Source organism: Chrysemys picta, chromosome 1 (assembly GCF_011386835.1).
Source record: "Chrysemys picta bellii isolate R12L10 chromosome 1, ASM1138683v2, whole genome shotgun sequence".
NCBI lineage: Eukaryota > Metazoa > Chordata > Testudines > Emydidae > Chrysemys > Chrysemys picta.
Genome location: NC_088791.1, coordinates 218,925,226 through 218,947,647, shown reverse-complemented (window position 1 = coordinate 218,947,647; position 22,422 = coordinate 218,925,226). Strand labels below are relative to the sequence as shown.

Sequence of the window (22,422 nt, the reverse complement as noted above, 5' to 3'; positions counted from 1 at the left end):
CTCGCAAAATTACCAGGGTGCAATCCAGACCAGTCGGGGACTGTATCACCACATGCCCCATAACCTTGGGTGCCACACAATGCTTTGCTCTGTAGCTCTCAACCTGGGCCACTCACAAACAGCGTGACAGCATGCAGGTCACACCCTGAGTGTCTGTGTATAGCTATAGCCCTGGTCCAGCATCTCTGATCCCAGGAGCCTGTCAGCAAACACCAGCCACATTCTGGCTTCCTGCAGCCTTGGTTATTACTTGTAGGGTGACCCCAACCCACTCCCAGTTCTGATTTCCCCCAAAATGTGTGTTTTGCACTGTCCAGCCCTCTCCTGGACAGTTTGGATAGTAGAGGTCCACTGCCCCTGTAAAGGGTCGATATTCAACAGTTTGCTACTTTAACTGGAGTTACCACACAGCCCAGTTTAACCACAACACTGGATTAGTTTAGATTAAAAATAAAACAAGTTTATTTAACTGCAAAGAGATAGATTTTAAGTGAGTACAAGTACAAGGTATTAAAGTCAGAACTGGTCACTAGACTAATAAAGATAAAACACTTTCTAGTAGCGAAAACTTAACAAGTTAGACTTGATTCAAGGTAAAATCTTTACCACAGGTTCCCAGCAACATAGCTGACCAAAGTCTCAGGACAGGATCTCCCTCAGGGTCAAAGGGCTGGTTCCTTTGTCTTCTTAGGTGAACGAGAAAGAGAGATGCCTTGGGAATTTTTTTATTTTTGCTTCTCAGTTTTGTAGTCCAGTCACCCTCTGACGTGGATGCTTCTGAGGATTACCCCTCAAATCAAAGTGTATTCAAACAGTAGAGAAGGCAACATGGAGTCTGATAGAGAAGATGGCTCCATGCTCTTTCTTCTCCCCTGTGTATGCTGAAATGCAGATTTCATTGTCTCCTGCCATTTCCCCCCTCTTGCTGTCTCAAGGGCCCTGATAGCTACTTATCTGTAAATTGAGGTAAACACATTCCTTTGTTTAGGATAGGCCTGTTTAACACCTTTCTCCTTGGCAGGGCTTTGTGGGTTTGAACATGTTCTAACAACAGCATGCAGGGAGAAGTCATAACTTTACAAATAATGTTCCTACATATATTTCACCATGATATTATTGACCAGCAAGTTATTAGTTTTCAAATGATACCTCCCAAGGCATATTTTGTACAAAGATTATTACAATACCAGGTAAAGTGTAAATATATGGGTGCTTTCAGTCACAACCAGTTGCCAGGATAACTTTCAAATTACATAACTTCATTGAATTTTTAATGTGATTTAAATTTACCCTCATTTCTTCAGAAGAAAGGGTCCTCATATTGTGAGTTGCAATTCTGTTACAAAGCAGTGAGGAATTAATCATAATGGTCCCTTGATTAATCTATAAGAAAGATCAACTGCAGTACTTGGAGTGACCTAGATACATCATCCCCATGCTTCATCTAAATGTGTATTATTGTTCTGTGTATACAATTACATTGAAAAGAAGTGTTTGGATCATTAGCATGAAAGGCACCTTATAAATAGAAATTCCCGGATTAAACAGTAAAATTTACCACTTCCCATAGTTGCCATGGAATTCCTGAATTATAGCGATGTTTCCAATAATGTGCAGATTTCAGGCTGCTTGGTTTATGGCAGTTGCTTAGTTTTCATGAGCGTCTACCGAGGCTAACTATAATATTGATTTTGTCTTAATTGGTCAAGTTCAGTGGAGTTGTCCCGGGGGATGATTTTATTTTATTTTATTGAAGCAGATTGAATGTTAGAACGCCAGCACTCTCAGTTGCAAAGGTATAATTGCTGGGCAAACCAGGGTATTTGCAGGCTAATAAAAGAGTGTTTTTAAGGCATTCCCTGAACCACATCCAAGAGTGAATTAAATGAGACAATGAAGCTCTTTTCGCTTATAATACTGAAAAAACCAAGAGGTAACAATAACACCGTTTTATTGGTTTAAAGAGTTAACAGCAGCTTCTTTTGTGATCAGGCAGTGATTAAATTGTCCAGCAGGTGGCTGGCATTCTCCAGCAGAAGCCTGCAGCTTCCATACTATTACTGTAATCATTTAAGCAAGCTTGCTATCCTCCTGCAAAGCAGGGAGCGTGTTGACGTCCAGAGGTTCCTGCCTATAGGATCAGAGTCTTTAAAAGAGCTGTTCCCTTCCCTCACGTTTAAACCCAGCCTACAGCTGCAGGTTCTGAGAACCGGAAGAGACTGGGAAATGCAGTTTGACAGCCACAATCAAAAGTTTTGCAAAATGTAGTTCATGTAATTCAGACTGAACTCTGCTCAGGAGCAGTGTGCTGATGCTGAGAATTTAACTAGCCTGGATTCTGAAAATGCCATGTGTCTATTTGTCTCTTAATTTGGTAAATGGCCTTTTAGAACTGAGTACTACTTATTCGCAAGCCAAATGAATGAGAGGGAGAAAAGTTCCAGGATCAAACTGATTCCAGATTATGGAAATAGTTCTGTTCAGTGACTTTTAAAAAAAAAATTACACAGTGATATATGACTTTCAGTCTCTTCTGTCTATTTAAAAGACACATACAGCAAGAAAACTCAACTCAAGAAGCTTTATGTGAGGATTTTTGAACAAGAAAATTATCTTCCAGTAGAACCGAATTCAGACAATGGCTTCTGAAGAGCGTTTTCTTCTAGACTTGAAAGTGGATAACTTTATTCTTTGCAACATCTCCATCAATCAAAGTGCAAATCTTTCCATCCCGAGTGATGATTGGTTCTACCCAGGTTTCCTGTATGCCATTCCAACTATTTATGGAATCATCATTTTGATAGGACTTATTGGCAATATCACTTTGATTAAGATCTTTTGTACTGTGAAGTCCATGAGAAATGTTCCTAATTTGTTCATCTCCAGTCTGGCTTTAGGAGATCTACTCCTCTTAGTGACCTGTGTCCCTGTGGATGCCAGCAGGTACCTAGCTGATGAATGGCTCTTTGGTCGAGTTGGATGTAAACTTATCCCCTTTATACAACTCACTTCAGTGGGGGTGTCAGTCTTCACACTTACAGCTCTCTCAGCAGACAGGTGAGCCTCCTACTGAAAGCCTGAAATGTGATCTAGACTTTTATGGACCCACAGGCTATATAAGGTACAAATGCAGATAGGTAAAATATCTATTGTTGCCAATCTAATATAGTAGATTAATGCAATTGCAGTTTATTTCTGGTGTTCATGCCTCCAAACACAAATGTTAGTGGGGAAGTTTTCTGAGGCTACACTGAGTCTTTGTACAGATTAGTTAACAATGTCAGTTTATTTAATGCAAAGAAAAATGATAGAAGATGAAGATAAAGTTAAAGCCTGGCGAGAAAAGTATCCATTAGTGAAGGATAATTTGTCCTAAGGCAGTATTACAAGTTTTTTAAATAAGATGATTTAGTCACAGGTCTTCACCAGGTCATATTTCAAGAAGCGTGAAGACACTGAAGTAGCAATTTACTATTGGTGAAATCATTTCTCTCTGATGGCTCAGCTTTCACAGAGCTGATTTCATCTGAGGCAACAGTTTATCATGTATGTTCAAAATATCCAAAATTAGGTGCCTGACGTTAGGGACCTAAATCCATATCAGACACCTAAGTGGCCTGATTTTCAGAGATCCTGCCCCCAAAAGATTTGCCCTGGTTCACTGATTTGCCATTAACTAACCAAAACTGATCTGTGCTATAATTTCTGGCAAACATGTTTTTCCAGTTAGTATTCAATTTAGCTATAACATTCTAATATATATATATACATTTGACTTCTTAAAACTGCCGTGGGTGTAGGAATCAAGCCATTTTAGATTCATGTAAGGTTTTTTGAATCAATTTTACAAACTTTAGTCTTCAAAAGTCAACAGACATTTGAATTGTAATATTACTTCTAAGGATACAGCCTACTTTTCTGCCATATTACAAGAATTCACTTGCAGTACAGCTCTTACATAAATGCATGCCTATTTCAAACAGCCCAGAATGTCTTATTTGCACTCTGTGCTGTAGAATTGAAGTAACAGATTAGTTACTATACCCCCTTTAAGTTTTGAATAGTTCTAGACCTGCTTTAAGTTCTGAAACCTCACAAAGGCACCAACTCTTCCAGTAAGAAAAATGGTGTCAGTTTTGTTCTGCACAGAAAGACATTGTGGATAGTATTTTCCTGTTCATAAGGAAATCAAATATAATCTTCTCTGCATAGATAGAATTAACCATGTGTCAGTCTGGTTGGGTTTTCCTTCAAAAATCACTTCAAATATTTTCACTGACTCCTAGATATGGCTTTAAAACAAAAAAATAAAGACCAGTCCATGACACTTCAGAGAGTGGTTCGATGTCAGTGGGAATGGAATACAGTTTTGTAGTCACAGTGATTCAACGACTGAATATTAGTGCACATATAAAGACACCATTATCAGTGTCAGTCCTAGATAAAGAATACACCTTAATGAAGCCAATACTTTGCAGTCAATTTGCTGTAAGAGAGGCTAGAAAACGAGCAAAGCTATACAAATGCACCAGAACAGGATCTTATCCACCTGTGCTCTTCATTTCTGTGTGACAGGCAAGTGGGCTCTTCACCTAGCACAGCTCATTTGAGAGGTTACCGAAAAGCAGGGATCTGTAATAATAGTATTTCTTTCTCTAGAAACCATTGAAAATCCTTTCTATGGGCTTAATATAAATCACTCAAAACATGTCGGGAAAAGAAGAGTTCACTGTAAAGAACAAATTACACCAAGGGAAAGATTTGTTGCTACCTGATCACATGCCAGTAAAAGCAAACAGTGCAGATGCTTTTACTGAACAATCTGTGAACACAAGCTACTGCTCGAACAAGGGAGCTGAACAGAAAACTGCAGCTGTAGCAAGCTGTTTTCCAGAGACTGAAACTCTTAATTTCAGCCCCATTTGAACCCAAAACCATTTGCCCATCATGCTGCACTGATAGTTGAAAAATGCACCACACTAAAATGTCATTTTGGGAAAATGACTTAAGGAACTAAGGCACCCTTCTTTCTAGCACAATCTGCCTACTCTCTGAGGTAGATTTTGAACTCACTGTATGAGGCTGTATCCATGAAACAGCTATTAACCTTAATTAGAGTGAAGAAACTTAAATCCGGTGCATCACACTGGAACTGTTCCTTTAAGGGTCTTTTCTGTTTAGTTCACTAAGATTTTTATTTTGGTTATTGTCAGTGCTGCTGGGACAATATAGATGCAAAAGAACAGGGGGTCCCATTGGCCAGTTTCCAGGTGCTTGGTACGATAATGTTTATTTTCTGGAGACTGTCAGCTTATGTTCCAGAATCCAATTAAAACTTACAGAATCATTAAAAAAAATCTCTCTAGACTTTAACCCTCATGGGTACAAAGAAAGCCATGCAAGTGTGAACTACCTGTAAACCAATGCAGTGATCTCTGCCTGAATCAGCAGCCAGGCTGAGATGGTAGCTTTAACGTGTATGAACTTTGTCATTCTTCTCAGTAAAGTGTTGACACTTAAACCCAGTGGTTACAATTTCATTGTTTACTATTTCAGTGTTGATCAAAGTATGTGAGGTGGGACAAGGAGGGTCATATTTCTGAGGAGCTGCTTAATCTACTTTGAGTGGCATCCAAGCCCCATTAAAAGTGAGCTTAGTCCACAGAACTCAGCTGGGCATCTGAGCCCCACCAAGGAGGATCATAGCCCAAGGATCCCAGCAGGGCATGCCATCCACACTAAAGGGAACCACGTCTGAGGGGCCCAGTAGGGCATCTGATGGTCACTAAGGGTTTGCTCAGGAGTATCTGAACCCCACTGCCCCATTATACCAAAGCTGTGGAGCCCAGGAGAGCATGAATATCTGCACAGCCCATTTGTATGTCTCCAGTGGAGGGGGCTTATCATAGCATCACAAGCTTTTTTCCCCATTCATCTTCTGCATAAGAGTAAACTCAATTCTAGTGTGCCTCAGGCACTGTTAGCAAAGTTGCACAGTGTGTTGACAGAAAAAATACTATTGTTATTGTTTATTGAAGTGGTGCCTAGAAGCCCCAATTAGGGATCAGAGCGCCATTGTATTAGCTGCTGTAAGAACATATAATAAAAATAGAGTCCCATGCCCGAACAGCTTATAGTTGTATCTTACAATCTAAGCACAAGGTGAGAAACAATAGGTAGAATCAACAAACAGATTGGGGGCAGGATTCACAAGGTAGCAGTGAGATGAGTATGATAGTATAATAAACAGTAGTTGCAGCACCCCATTGTGTAGGCATCATGGCAGAAGTGAGTTTTAAGGAGATTGGAGAGAGGAGGGTGAAGTGACTTTGTAGATTTTTCTGGGGAACTGCTCCCTGCAATCTTGCTCTGGTATTTACATTGAGCTAATTTGGTATGGAAATCAGGGAGAAGAAATAAATAGGAAAACCCAGATGTTTGACCATAATGACACTTTAACCACTGAGCCACCACACTATTTTAAGTTGCTTCTGGTAGAGAAACCAGAAGAGCTACAGAAAACATAATCAAACTGAGTGCCACAGGGAACTTTATATATTTATTTACTCTACTGATTTTCTTTTAATTGCCAAATGCACTGAATTTATCAGCCAGGAAAAGTTTAATGAAAATACAACGTACAAGGAATGCAATTTTTAAGCTCAAGATAAAATAATTCAATGAGTTGATTCAAGTCAATTTAACATACCCTGTGCTCAGAGGAAGAGAGCATCCCAATTAGCAGAGTCCATGACAAGCTTACTGCAGCACATGACAATAAATAACTCTTTAACCTAGACAGCCCTGCACACATACACACACACTCTGATTTTTTTGCTAAGTGCAAAGTGAAATGGCTATTTAATGACAGTCAGAATGATGGAAACTGCAGCAATGAAATGTGACTTTTCCTAACTTTTTTTCATTAATGAAAAATTAAAGTTTGTATTTTATGGGCAAATGTTCATGCTGCTCTGGTTTTCTGAAGTTAATTTTAACATCAGTTAATCTGTGGTTTCATTGCCTCATGTGATCGCTCTCATGTCTTTCCACGCTGTTGAAAAATCCGTTCAACCGGTCTCCAGTCAGATCTGGAATCTTTAAGAAACAACCTACTCAAAAAGATGCCACTCATGATGAGCTTTCAATGAGGTGATCTTACCCTGAAAGGTCATTTTGACGGGCTTGGAGACATTTGTATTTCCTTTACAGGACATTTTCTTTACGCTTATTCTTCCCTTTGAGCCTGTCATAAGGAAGAATGAGTTCACTGGGACAATGGTATGAAGTTTGTGATCTTTAAGCCGTTTGTTTAGCGTTCCCTAGACAAAATGAACAGAACTTCTCTGTTGAGCCACCAGTTGTGATCTCAGACCACAAAGAGACGCAGTTCAGTAGTATAAAGCCTGGTCTAGACTTGCAGGGGGGAATCAATCTAAGTTACGCAACTTCAGCGGGTATTGTAGACATACCCTTAGAAACAGAATGTTCTAGAGGAACAAGCACTGGATTAGGAGCAATGAATTCTTGCTTTCTAATCGTAGACCTGAGGTGAACTTCCTCTATTGACATAATTACGTCACTTAATCTTTCTGTTGTAGTTTTCCCATCTGTACAATAGGGATATGACCACCATCCCACCACACAGAGTGTTTGCAAACTACTGTCTGAATGCTAAACTTCACTAATATACACACAAACCCCTCCAATGATTTGCCCTGCAGGGACCTATAACTTATTTAGACAATTGAACTATCACTTACAAAACTTCTGTCATTGTTAGCAGCTATGCACAAGCACCAGGGCAAACTTCTGAGCTCTATTTCTCCTACAGTAGGAGACTAGGATGGGGGCTGAAAAGCCTCTAACCCCCCCACTGATTGGTTAAAAGTGGATGTACCCTAAAACAGGGGTTCTCAACCTTTTTCTTTTGGAGGCCCCCAACATGCTATAAAAACTCTATGACCCAGTTGGGGGAGGGCTCTGGGCTTCAGCTTTGGGAAGGGGGGCTTATGCCCCATCGGGCTGGGGGTGCTCAGGGCCTTAGGTCTGCAAGGAGGGGGGCTTGGGACTTTATCCCTAGGGGGTGGGAGGGTCCGGGTATCTGTCCTGTGGGAAGCTTCTGCTGGGCTTGGGTCTCTGGGCTCAAGGATTCTGCCCCGTGGGGCGCTGGGGCTTGGGGCTTCTGTCCTGTGGGGCGACTTCTGTCAGGGCTCAGGGTGCTGGGGCTCTGGGCTTCAGACCCACAGGGTGCTGGGGCTTGGGACTCTGGGTTTTAGCGCCGCAGGTGGGGGCTTGGGGCTTCCACCCCACAGGGTGCTGGGGCCCAGGGCTCAGAATTCTAAGCGGCCCTGCTTGGTGGACCCCCTGAAAGAGCTCGTGGTCTCCCAGTGGGTCGTGGTGCCCCGGTTGAGAACCGCTGCCCTAAAGAATCATCTCACAAACTATTCGCTAAACTCTTAAGCCCAACCTGTGAATAATAGTGTGATCATAGTAGACAGGAATCAGTTAAATTATAAGGATGAGGGAAAACTGTTTTGCTGGATGCGATGGGGCATGCTACTGACTCTTGACTGTTTATTTACTCTATGTTCCAGTAAAGCCCAGAGGCCCCAATCAGGGTCGCATCCCCATTGTGCTAGGTCTGTACAAACCAATAATAAATTCTTTAGTGTATAGACTGTTTAAAGAAAAGACACAACATTTGAATGAGACAACAAGTGAGGGAGGGGGCACAAGGAAGAGGTAACAATAATATGAATGTGTTTTCAGGTTGGCTACATTGTGCATACATCTGCTCAGCTGTGTTGGGTATGAGCAAGGAAGGTTGTATCCTGTGCAGTTTGGCTTTGTATCCACCTCGGTGGCTGCTGGCTTCCTGTGAGCTATTCAGGGGTGTGGAGGTAGATAGGAAAGTGCTAAAGGGTGTCGGGTATTTTATTTGAAGCTGTGCTCCATGGCCTATCAGGCACCATTGCTGGATATGAAAGAACAGGAAAATAAGTAGTGGCTGTGTGGTGGGAGAGAGGCTTGATGAGTCCTTGAAGAGAGAGTGTGTATGTTTTCTAAAGTTTATGGGTAAACCCTGCTGGAGGAAGGCTGTTCATCTGGGTATTGTTCTATCCTGACAAAGGACAGGAGTTTTTGTGGTAGTGTTTATTAATTCCCACACAAGGACCGACTTCGTCTGCTTGGGTGTATGCTGGACACAGCTATGTGGCGAGAGCACACACATCTGACACTAACTAACCCATCCAGAAAAGTCAAAACTGGCTGTGTAGGTGATGCTTTGTGAACTAAGAAAAAAGCCAATTCATTTAATTGTCCCTGTCACTGGAGATTTCTCTGTTGGTTTGTAACTGAGTTTTCCCTCAGAGCATGAGGCTGACAGGCATTTGATGTTTTTTTATTTAAATGAGCTGGGCTGCCATGCACTGAACACTCACTCTCAATTTTTCACGGAGATTGTTAAAACAAAGGTCAAAGTTTTCATGCAGTGATTTACAAGCCTGTCCTCTTCCCAACGTAATCTTGTTTTCACAAAACACAGGAGGAAGAAATGTAGTTTCAGTGAGTTTGCAAATGGCATATTTATTGTAAGCATTGTAGGACAATTTCAAATGTAGGTGTGGATCCCTTTGGGAATCTTAGACATAGTCTGTGGTCCCCCAGGGGTCCACAGACCACAGGTTGAAAAACACTCTTCTAGATTATCAAGGTGTTAATACTGGCAGACTGCAGGGTTGTGTGCCACTCAGCTCTTGCAGAAAGCTGCATAGTTATAGAATACAACAGCATTTGATAAACTTATGTGCAGGAGTTATGAGCATACAGTGAGGGGCTAGATCACAAATGGGACTCAGGGTCACCACTGCAACGTCTAACATTAGGTGCCCTGACACCTAGTGGAATCCACAGCCCTGAGTTAGGTGCCTAGGTTCTGTATACAATCCATGGGAGAGTTAGGCACCTAAGGCTCCGAATTCACAAAACCCAGCGTGCTAAGTGGGGAGCTGTCTAAGCTAACCAATAGGAAGGTGAGGGGTGTGGCCTAAGCCCCAACCCTCAAAGGTACTTGGGCAGCTTTCTTTGCTTGGGATTTACAGCTGTGAGCCCTCTCCTGAAGTTAGGTGCCTAAGCCATACCAGCCCTTTTTCACAAAAAATGTGGAGGTAGACCCCCTCCCTCCCCCCGCAATAGCCTAGTGATTGGACTCTATTCCAGGCTGTAAGAGACCTGGGTTCAAGTCCCTACTCTGCCTGATTCAGAGCCGAGAGCTGAACAACATGTGTATTTTGTGGTGGTGTGTCTGATCTGGTAGGCATGCTCTATGGTGGCCCCTGAGCAGTCCTCCCAGATTGGGCTCTGCAGGCAAGATAGGTGGGGAAATGGCTAGTTTTAGGAGCCTGCTGGGACTTGGGCATGCACTTGGGCATGTAGCTGTCACACTGGCAGACATGTAAGTACCTAGGGGACTTTTCTGGTAGAAACTCAGGCAGTGATGGGAGTACAGCTGCCTCCTAACCCAGGGGAATTTTGAGGAATTTTGAGGATCGAAATTTTGGACTTAGGTGCCTAAAATGGTAGTTAGGCACCTAAATCCCTGTGTGGATCTAGACCTCAACTGTAAACAACAGTTGAAGACAGTGGTAGCTGCAGTAGTTCAGGGCTTTGAAAATCAGGCTTGAGGTGTCTAAAGTTGGGTACTCAAAAATTGAGGCCAATTTTGAAAACATTGGCCCTAACATTGACTTTGTGTTGTCTTGGACAGCTGCAGAAATGGAATTAAAACTCAGACACAACTGACTCTCTGTCCTGTGCTTAGACTATGTTGTGTCCCTTACAGTAAGTGTGACTATACAAATAATGTGTGCTTCTCCTATGTACTGTTATTGCAGTGTATTGATCCTAAGAAAGCCATGGAAGGAAAAGAAATCCAAACCCTTTGGGAAGATATTTCCAAGGACTTAAAATTAGAGAAGCCAGTCTCCTTATCTGTTGAATTAACCTCTCCTGTTCCCTGTAGACATACAGCACACTTTTGTAACTATATGTATAATCCCAGAAGAAAAGGTAATGCCTGTAGATCTGTTCAGCTGTCCAATTTTATTACTAGCGGACTATAATGTCTATAGTGGGATTAAATAAAACATGCCACAGTGAAATAAAACCACAATGTGGCTTGCTTTTCTACCCAGATTGGATTTCCATGCTATTGTTTTAAAGGTTTGATTTTTTGTGGCTGACAAAAGCTTGAAATCATATTTAGCATGGGTTGTAAAACTTCAATGTGCATCTGGGTTATGAATGTATTCCAGGCAATCTAGCAATAACACTTCATAAGTTATGTATTGCTTCCAGGGCACTAAAGTACTGTTTTCAGATAATCTGCTTGTTGTGCTATAATTTTCTGTGTAGTAACGGGAAGCTTTTGAGTAAGGGCTGAGTAAACCATTTTCCGGAAAAACAAAAGATTGCCTGTTCAAGCCTATGAAAATTTACTGAATGGTTCCCTCACAATTACTTTCTGGATTCAGATACGAGAGCTCTGAACCTGAATGTTAATACTTCCAGTTCAGATAAGAAAATCTGAATGGGCTGAATGGCTTGGGTTTGATCCAACACCCATTTAATTCAATGGAAAGTCTCCATTGACTACAGTGGAAGTTGCATAGGGCCCTTAATGAATTGTTTCCTCATGATTGCTTTTGAATAGTTCTTATTGTGCTGCATGCACGGTATACATGTAGATATGCATATCTCTTTTGCTTGATGTACAAAATTTTACATCCTGTTTTGCTTTCCACTGTGTCAACACAATACAAACCCTTATAACAGCCTGAGTTTGCATTAGCTCAGCTCCCTTGTCCACCTGCACCAAGAAAAACAGTGCAAACAGCATGAACTTTCTTAATATTTTGATTACACTTCCAGTTACACCAGATGGCTTAAACATGGTGGAGCGAATTCCATTATCAGAAACACATACAAGTCCCTTTTCAGTCAATGGGACCTATGGATGAAAATCTGAGGGCAGAATTAGTGCTAATGGGCCAGTGTGTGTCAATATTTAAGCAACAGTGGGGTATAGGTGGGTTATTATTTAGTATTTGATGTTGTTAGGCATTACTGTAACAGAGTCAGGAACCCTTGCTCCATTCCACTAGGCACTGTCCAGACAATTAACAAAAAAGAGCTCTGTTTCTGTCTGAGGGATCTCACAATCTATATATCAGATGGAACACAGCAAGGGATAAAACAGAAAAATAGGATGTAAGTGAATTGGGAGGGTGAGCTTTCTGTAAAGGGAACAAGTGTCTGTGACAGATATTAGTCATGGCCATCAATTTATTACTGGAAGGCACTTATGCCTGGATCCACAAAGAGATGGAGGCATTGCAACGCTCAGCAGCGCAGCACCTAGAAAATCACAGGGACAACACTATGATCCACAAGTCTGAGCTAGGCTCCCTATACAACAAATGGGGAGAGAGAGGCACTGTAGAATGTAATCCACAGAAGCCAGCATACAAAGCAAGGCGCTACCTAAGATAGCCAATGGGAGATGCCAAGAGAAAGGGTGTGTCCTAAACCCTGCGCCTCTCTCAGAGTGATGTGCCTACGTCCAGGCTGCAGGGAGGTGCCTTTCTCTGCTTAGTGTTCCATAAACCAGAACCCCTCTCCTAGAGTCTGACAATTTCAGCACCTAAGTAGAAAGAACAGGAGTACTTGTGGCACCTTAGAGACTAACAAATTTATTAGAGCATAAGCTTTCGTGGACTACAGCCCACTTCTTCGGATGCATACAGAGTGGCACCTAAGTAGTTTCTTGTAGGAATGACTCCGGTGGCTGCTTCGCACTACACAAGACAACTGTTCCACTGTGGATAAATCCTTACAATAGTCTATGGGCCAGAAAGAGTGGGAGCGAGAGAATGAGTGATTCCATAGCTTTGTGGTTAGAGCACCCACATAGGGTCCAGTCCCTCTGCGCCAATCACTCTTTCATTATTTATCCAGCAGAACAGCTTCAAAAGAAGAGACTGAGGGAGCTCCCACATCGGAATATCTTATAGTTCAGTGGTTAGAGCACTCCCTTCAGAGGTGGGAGACCCCCTTGTTCAAATCCTTTCTTACCCCACTTCCAGAGAGGGGGGGGAACTGAATCTGGATCTCCCGCATTCCCAGAGATGGCTCTAACCACTGGGCTAAAAGTTACAAGATGGGCACCACCTCCTCCAGCTGGATTGTGAATGGGATTCTGCCTTTTCCAGACAGATTTTGAATGAGACCCAATCCAGCGGGCAGCCTCTGAGCACACCTAAAGCACAGGAGGTAGGTAGATGAGCACCTATCTTCCCCCAGTTCATGGATAACATAACTCTGGGGCTTAGGCAGGAGGTAGGCATCCAGACGCCTAGAGTGAGGCACCAGGTCACATGCACAGAGGCAGAAAGTTTGGTGCTGAGGGAGCTTTTACCCATGAAAACTTAAGTGCTGAGTGAGTGTAGGCACCTACACAGTTCAGTGGGAGTTTTGTTGCTCACAGTGGAACCGTAAACTTAGATTTAGGAACGTAAAAGTGAGACTTGTGGATCAGAGCCATAGATACTACTGTGATGAGGGAGGCATAAGAACCTACCTGAAATAGAACAGAGTTTAGCAGAAAATCATAAGCATGCAATCATGAAAAATGGACTTGCATCAAACATATTGACACATTCTGAACAATGGATGGGCACCATTGTTTTAAATTGTGTTTTCTCGCTGAAAAGTGACTTTAAAAATGGTATTATGGGGGTTCCATTGGGCTGCTTTTCACTGATTCCATATCAGATGTGCTTATTTTACAAGTAAAATGATGGGCTCTTTCTAAATGTGATCCTTGCAAACTCAGTCTGGGATTTTAAATTAACCTGTATTTTCCTTCTCATTTATCATCACTAGTAAAAAAGATTCTTCAGGCTTAATTAGGCTGTTAGCTGAACAAAAAGCTCTTTTCTCTTCTTCTTCTTCTTTTTCACATGAGGACTTTTGATTGATAATCACAAGTAAAGAAGAGGGGCACCATGTAGGGGGGACAGGGAGGGGCTTCTGTCACCCCACCCCAACCCCGAGTTTCGTACAAGAAGTGTGCTCCCAGGCAGAACTCTTAACAACAGCACTCCATGTATGTGGAATGTGAATTTGCAGAGGAGAGGTGCTGCTCCCAGCTTGTGTCCCTGGGGCAGGGAGTCAGTATTTTGTTTACAAACAGGTAGGGTGATTAAGATAAGAAAGGGCTGGTAATTAAATTAAGGATCTGGAAGTCCTTAGATGAGCCTGTAAAACAGGAATCCCTCTACAGTGGGTGGAAGATTTTGAAGACAAAGTGCAGGGGACTTTGAAGAAATGCAGCCAAGCCCTCTGCACCAAGGTTACATTCAGAAAAGAGGGAGATTTGAGAGGTGTAGGTGAAAAGAAGGGGCCAAAACTCAGAGAACAACTAGCAGTGTATAGAGAAGTTCCCACTCTACCTGTGGTACATATGTGGTCCCATCACCATAGGGTCTGAATGCTTCACAATGTCTAACCTATTTCTCCTCACAGCCCCTCTAAGGTAGAACAGTGCTGTTATCCCTATTGTTCAAATGAGCCACTGAGGCACAGAGAGACTAAGGCCCAGATTTTCAAAAGTATTTAGGCACCTAATGGGATTTTCAAAAGCACCTAGCAGGTTACGTGCTTTGTAAACCCCACTAGATGTTTAGCTTCATTTTGGGTGCCTAAAAACCTTTGAAACTCTATCCCTAAGGCACCAGCCTGAGGTCATACAGGAAGTCCCTGGGGGAAGTAGACCCCAACTCAAGTCTCTCAAGGCTAACTCCCCACAAGTGCTGACTTTCTTCTTTCCGGGGGGAGGAGGGTGCTCCACCCTCACCCCACCCTTTCCACCAAGGCCCCACCTCTTCCCATCTCTGCTCTGCCCCCACCCCACAGCACCTCTCACCTGCCACTGAACAGCTGATTGGCAGGTGACGCTGAGCACCCGCTATTTTTTTTCCGTGGGTGCTCCAGCCCCAGAGCACCCATGGAGTTGGCACCTATGTAGCTCCCTATCCACTGGACCAGCCTATCTTTCTGCTGTAGGCTGTAAAAAAAGAAGACTGATAGATGGGAGCAAAACCAAGAAGGCCAGTTCTCTGAGACCCCAGCAATCAGTCCCAAGCAATTCGGAAGGATGTCATGGTTGACACCATGAAAAGCAGCACAGAGGTCAGGAAGGTTGAAGAAAGAAAGAGAACAAGAGTCAGATGAAAGGAGATCACAACCCCCAAGGGGTGGCAGGTTCTGCCCTAGGCTGGGTTGTAGAGCAATGGTTGCTGTGCAATTTTACATTTTAACTGAAAACCATTTTGTTTTGTCATTTTTTGTTCTGAGTTTGAGAAAAGGAAGGAATGAGAAAGTGTCATATGAATATCAGATGTGTTTACGCCTCAAATTCTTAGGGTTTCAGCTGTATCCAGGCCAATTCCAGAACAAAGAACAGAAATTGCATCACAGAGTCCATAAAGTCGACGATTATTGTCATGATTTGTATTATTCGCTGAGCACCATCTGTGTGCTCAGCACTGTTCAGCATATGCCAGAAAATGTAGCCCCTGAGCCAATGCATATAAGATACGTAACTCTGGATAAGATGGCTCAGATATTTAAGTCTGAAATGTATAGTTACTGAGCACATGTTAATATCTATGAGTGGAGGCACTGATGGCAATAGTTTTACTTGATTAAGGACTAGAAGATTTGACCCTCCAACTTTCTTTCAAGAGGAAGAGCTGCCCAGAGCTCCTGTGCCTGTTTATTTTCCTTTCCTGCCTGCAGTGGTCCTGAGATGCCTCACAAGTCTCAATTTTTTTCTCAACTTTAAAATATGGAATGTTCTTGATGTTTGGTTTTAAATATTCTCCTGGGAGAACTGCATCTCAACCACTGTAGTGTTGTGTTTAAGAGCCTTCTGGAAAGTAACTAGCCTTTAAACAGAAGTGAAAGCAGTGTTGCCAACTCTCATGATTTTTTCATGAGTCTCATGATCATTATTATTTTTCTTACAGACCCAGCTTCTGGAGTTAAGTGGAGATGTGATGATTTCAGCCTCCATTCTTAAAGAAAAATGAAGTTTCTAGCCCTTGTGGCTATAGAAAAAGCTTCAAAATGTTACCCTAGTGCAACCTAAAAGCTCAAAAAGTAGAAGGGAAATAAAAAAACCACCAAATTGATTATTTTTACATAATCTCAGGTTTTAAAGCCAATCTCTTGATTTTTGGTGAGCCTGATTAATGATTTTTGAACATTTGGCATTGGCAATACCATGAAAGTGACTTGAAAGTGTCAGTTTCACTCCTATTTAAAGTCAGTATCTTGTCTATTATTTGTAGTGGGGTAAAACCCATAGAGCCCCAGGCAGTTGCAATATAAACTCATGGGGCCTTGCCCTAGTAGGATGTTTCCAAAAGTTAAATGATCTATTCCAAGCTTGGTGAACTGCAAAGAAGTGATAGAAAGTAATGGAGATTTTTCTACAATTGTTTCAATTCAATTCAATTTAGTAACAAAGTAAGAATATACATTAAAATTTTAAACCTAACCAGTGTGCCTTAAGTGACGTGAAACAAGATGTCAGAACATGTTAGTATTAGAGCTGAGTGGGTCTAATATTTATTACATTTTCTTTCTTTATGTAGGAATTAGATACTGTGATCCTGTCAGCTAGTTTCTAAGTTATTAGGAAGTAGCCGCTGGAATCACAGTTAGAGTTGCCCCCACTACCAAAATCTGAAATGGTGCCCCGGTAGAGAACTATTGAACTGTTTGCCAAGGAATAGACTGTCCCTAGAGCTGCCATTATTTCCGTGCAATAAACTACGTCACCTCTTCTACAGTTTTGTTTTCTATTTTTTAAATTAATTTGGGATAGATTTTAGGAAGGATCTATAGCAATGATGTTAGCCAGGAATAGTGCAGTCACTGTTAAACAGTCACTATTAAGCTCTCCTTCCCAAAATACCAATGGAATGTAATTCTTCTCTAATCCCTTTTGCTGTATCAATCCTGAGCCATTCCTGAACTGAAATTGCAATTCATCCAGATTGTATGGTGATTTTGTAATGGGCACAAGTGAGGAGTAGGATTTGAATTCAAGTTTCAAGAAGTACCTACTATGCTAATTCTGCCATTGAAATGTCAAGTTACTGGAAAAGGAAGAGGAAGTGATTGACATTCCAAACACTAGCTGCCTATGTATTCGCGTTTCCCAATATAGATGTACAATTTATTAAAATCAACAAGCTTCAGATATGGATTTCAACAACAAAAGTCCACCCCAGAATCAAACATCATAACCACAATCTGAAGCAAAGCCCCAGCTGGGGGGAGGAATAGCTCAGTGGTTTGAGCATTGGCCTGCTAAACCCAGGGTTGTGAGTTCAGTCCTTGAGGGGGCCACTTAGGGATCTGGGGCAAAATCAGTACTTGGTCCTGCTAGTGAAGGCAGGGGGCTGGACTTGATGACCTTTCAAGGTCCCTTCCAGTTCTAGGAGATGGGATAGCTCCATTTATTTATAAAACAGGCCCTCTATGAATGGCTGGGCAGCTGTCAGGAGTGTCTTGGTGAGTTGCACAGTCCAGCAACCTTGTGTGGAAATATATCAATTTAATAGATTTGCTGATTTACTTATCTACAGATGTATAAATATTCATACTGCTCATTCCTGAAAAAAAAAAGAAAACAAACCACAAAACCCAAGGTTTATGGCATTGTTCTGCTCACTGCTGCTGCAGATGTCCAGTCAGATTTCTTTATAATTTCTCCTATGAAATGCTACTTTACTATCAACAGGACTCCTTCTTATGTTTGGTTAATATAATAATTCACACATGTAATAAGATTAAACTTCTTTCCCCAAGGCTTAAGGGCTTTTATATATTAATTAAGGTAGCTGGAATCATGCCAATATGTTACCTTTCATGTTGTCTGGGGAACTCTTGCACTGTGACAATAGAAAACTATAGTTACAAATCTTTAATAATTTTCAAATTTTCCCTTTATTTGCCAGAGCTCAGACTGGGGTGCACATATTATGTTTGGCAAAAGGGACAGAGGAATCAGTTCAGGTGAAATTTTATAAATACATTGAACTTGAGCCTTTTTGACCTTTGGAACAGTTGATTTTTTTAAATTGTTCATGTTTTTCCGTTCTTTTCAACTGGGAGCTCAAATATGGGAAGACAGTAATAAAAGTTGTTTTTTGCTTCATTACAGCAGGACACACTAGATACTTTATGGGAGTTTGTTTTCTAGATCTGTGCAGAACTCAGCAGTTTCACTTCTCAGAAATTCACCTCAACATTTGAGAACACTTCAGTTCACCCTGAATTAATACCCTACCACCTGAGTTTTTTCTTTACATTTCAGGACGAAATGAACCCAGCATCTCAAAGTAAAACTCAAACTGTGTGAGTCAACATTAAAAAATAAAAAGACTCATGATTTCAATGCAAAACCTGACACTAGCATGAAATTGGCTCCAACTCAGCCTGAAAAGTTCACAAAGTATACAGCAAATCTGGTGTAGTCTGAATGTTGAGTTTGTATTAAAACAGAGGCCAGGCAAATTTTCTGGAATTTTGTAGTGAACATTTTGCCCAGGAGTCTGGACTTTTTCCCCACTAATGTACCTGAGTTTTCTGTCCAATTTATAAATTGTAGAGGATGGTCTAAGGTTTTGTTTTATAGATGGTCCAAAACCTAGCAGCAATAGGATTCTTTTTAGTTGATAATATTTGGGCCTTGTTCTAACACCTTCCTACAGACCCAGCCCAGAGGAATGATCTAGCAGATGTGATGCAGAGTTTTCTCCTCCTGTCTCTCCCCAAGATGCATCCAGAGCCTCAGAACCCTGCCATATTGGAGCAAGGCTTCAACCCTGTCTGTGGTGAGAGGGGAAAGGCCAGTGGAGCGGTGCTCTGATGGAAAAACCAAAGGTCTCTGGAGGCATTGGGAGACAAGAGACCAGGAGTCTGTAAGGGCACATGTGTACCCAAAATCTGGTGGAGTGTTGGAACAAGTACAGTCTGACCTAGCGGTCACACTCAGTAAGGCAGATATGTAATGCCTGAGAAGGGGGACATTACTATGCATGGCTGATAGGGGACTGTAGGAAGTAGGTGGAACAGAGGTTCTGGAAGGGGGCTGTGAAATGCAGCAGGCTAGGGGACAGTACACTACATGTTCTGATCATCTATTCTGAGTAACGATAATTTCCTGAGATAGATCTCCAAAAGCCTATCATATCAGAGGGCAGATGCAATCTTAGATACTGCCCTTTGAATAAGCAGAATGAGAAAATTCTTCTGGTTGCCACCAAGTCAGTGCATGTTAGAGGGAGATCTCCGTCTGATTGTCAAATTGAAAGTTGGTGTGACTTCTGATCAGTAAAATGCATTTTTAGTACACTAAATAGGCATCATTCTGAGATATACTGTTGAACATCTGGCTCACCTTCCATTGCATGTCCTTTATTGGAAACTACTAACTTTGGGAAATATGTGCTTTTTAAATTCATATAAAGCTTCATGACAAGTCATGTTTATCAGGGAAGCTGTTCAGTTGTTTATGGAGATAAGCCAGGGCTATGGGTAATTTGATATTTGTGAATCCATGATATCTTATACATCTATATTGGGAAGGAGGCTTTGGAATGGCTGTATGGCTCCTATGCACTCTGAGTTTTTAAACTAGGGCCTACCCAGGCCTCCATTTTTGTAAGTCGGTGTGTAAATAGTTGTAGGTCCCCTTTTGTTGCCAGGCTCATTTGTACCCACAATTTAGGTTGTTTGGAAGTCTAAGTCTTTGGTTCCATCCACAAATAAGAAATTCAGACCTAAATTGTGAACAAAAATAATTGCAGTACAAAATTACACCTTTAGTTATCTGCACACTCAGAAATGGAGAGCAGTGTCCCAAGGGACAGTGACTTTGGATAGTTTAAGATGGACTCAGGTGACTTCAGCTTCTCAGAGATGAGACAGGCAGACTCTTCAAAGAGCTGACATTGTTTAGTCAAGGGTTCCCATGGTTTGTTCTATCATTCTGTGCACATAGCCCAAAATTTCCACTTCTAGATCAGTGGGCAATCATTCTCTGTGAGAGCTGAGCCAAAATATTTTGGACAAAATTTAGTTTTTGCCCCCCCAAAATGCATTTTCAGATCAATGGAAACATTTCACAAGTTCATATCCATTTCAGCAAATTGGCTGGGTTGAAATGAATTTTTCTTTCAACATTAGCGAAAACAAAACATTTTGATTGTTTGGAGCTAGCTTCACAAAAACCAAGGAGAAGGTAGTAGTGGTCCCCTTATGCCCAATAGCTCATTGGCTAGAGTGTACACCTGGGAGGGGGAAGAGCTGTGTTCAGATCCCTGCTCCAGAAAGAGGCATTTGACCTGGTCTCCCCCACATCCTGAGTAAGTGCCCTGACCGCTGGACTATTAGATATAAGGAGGGGAACGCCTCGGCTTTTTGTAACACTAGCCCTTCATTTCCTTTGCCTCTGTTTAAAGAGGTGAAAACCGACCAAAACCAAAATGTTTCATTTGACCCAAAACAATTTTTTTAAACTTTTGATTTACCCAACATTCGGAAAAATGTCGGTTTCAGTTCAGGGCAAAACAGATTTTTTTTCCAGAACTGCCAGAAAACTGAAAAAGTCAGTTATTCACCCAGCTCCATTGTCTGCCCCATCAACATCAACTCCTCCAGGGGAGTGTGGCAATCAGAAATACCACAGGGACCCCCATCAAAGGGCCTCACAGTAAAGCAAACTTCTACACTTGCTTCAACTGATGACCTGAAAGAGGGAGAGAAAAAAAGAGAGAATATGAGTCATCAATTCAAAAGAGGCATGAAACAGAAAAGAAAGATAAGGCTGCCTGGAGCACCAGCTTCCTCACATAGTGCAGAACTACCTCCCTTTAAACAAATGACAGAAAAGGAGACAAATATGGCTAAATGGATTTAAACCTTGAGGAAAAACATCACATCTTTCCCCAGATTTAGTCCTTTTAAGTTATTTTGCAGTGGATGCAACAGTCATAGGTAGCTCCTCAGCTGTAAGTAGTGAGGAAAAAACACTAGGGACTTAGACTGCTGTAGCAGGGACAGAATGTCCCACTCTCTGCTGTGGAATAAAACCTGCCCCTCAAATCTCTACAGTTAGGGGTGACTGAGCAATAATACACGGGGGGCAGATCCTCGGCTGGTGTAAATTGTCTTAACTTTGTAGAGGAGCACAATGGAGCTAAGCCAATTTACACCAGCTGGCAAGGAACAGAGTTCCTGGTGTGGAGATTTGTTGTAACGAGTGCTTTTAGAGAATAGGTGTGCAGTTCTTTTTTCTTATGGTACAAATATTAGTCTGTTTATGTTTGTAGATGTGGCATTAGTGCTGTTTGTATGGCACTAACTAATGTTTGTGTAGCTGAAGCTGTAAAGTACATTAATGGTGGTATTATTATTGATAGTATTATTATATATAGGAATAATAATACAATTTCCCAACATTTTCCATGACATATTAACCTCAGTAGGAAAACACCTAACCATATATATCCCTTGTCTGTGGCATTTATTAGAAAGGTAGAGTGGTTTCAATGATTGTAGCAGCAGGAAATAATTATCCAATGATCACAATACAGATCCAGCCAGATCCACGTAAACAGAGGCCTGCTGGGATTCAGTCAAGACTAGGGTTGCCAACCCTCCAGGAGTCCTGAAGTCTTCAGGAATTAAAGATTCATCTTTAATTAAAGATTATGTCATGATATGAAACCTCCAGGAATATGTCCAACCAAAACTGGCAACTCTAGTGAGGAGACACATACTTAGAGAGATCTAAGTACTGTAGTGTCCTCAACAGCCTGTCTTCTATTCATCTCCAGCCATGGTTTTTAATTCTGGCAGTTATAACAAATTCACAAGAGCAAAATTTAAATCAATCAGACGGCGCATTGGAGGGAGTCAGTTAGCCACTGCTCATGAAAAGGGGTGAGACTAGGAAGTGCTCTCGGTGAAACACGACGGAGTATTGTACGTGTAGCTATTATCCGGCTTCTAAGGCTACGGCAGGGACTACACTGGGTCAGGTTTCATTAGCCAGATTCTTGCCTTGTTCAAATTTGAGAACATTTCATCGTACATAATTCAGTTGGACAGAAGTTTATTGGCCTTTAGAGGCAGTGGGCTGGGGAGAGCTGGGTGCAGTTCACAAGAGAAGATGGATCATTTGGATCTTCCCAGTGGCTAGTTCAACACTAGGCCAGTCCCCTGGTACAGATTTTAGTAGCCGTGTTCTGAACTATACTGGCTGCCTCTGACCCTCGC

General features: G+C 41.8%; 1 protein-coding gene across 1 annotated transcript in view; it reads left to right on the top strand.

Annotated features, from left to right (window-relative positions):
- The first annotated feature begins 2,031 nt into the window (after positions 1-2,031).
- GRPR (gastrin releasing peptide receptor) overlaps positions 2,032-22,422 on the top strand; it is a 35,685-nt gene continuing 15,294 nt past the window's right edge. Inside the window, exon 1 of the mRNA XM_005287778.4 lies at positions 2,032-3,057. Within this exon, the coding sequence (XP_005287835.1) occupies positions 2,639-3,057 (419 nt within the window). The 5' untranslated portion in view covers positions 2,032-2,638. The remainder of the gene's footprint in view (positions 3,058-22,422) is intronic.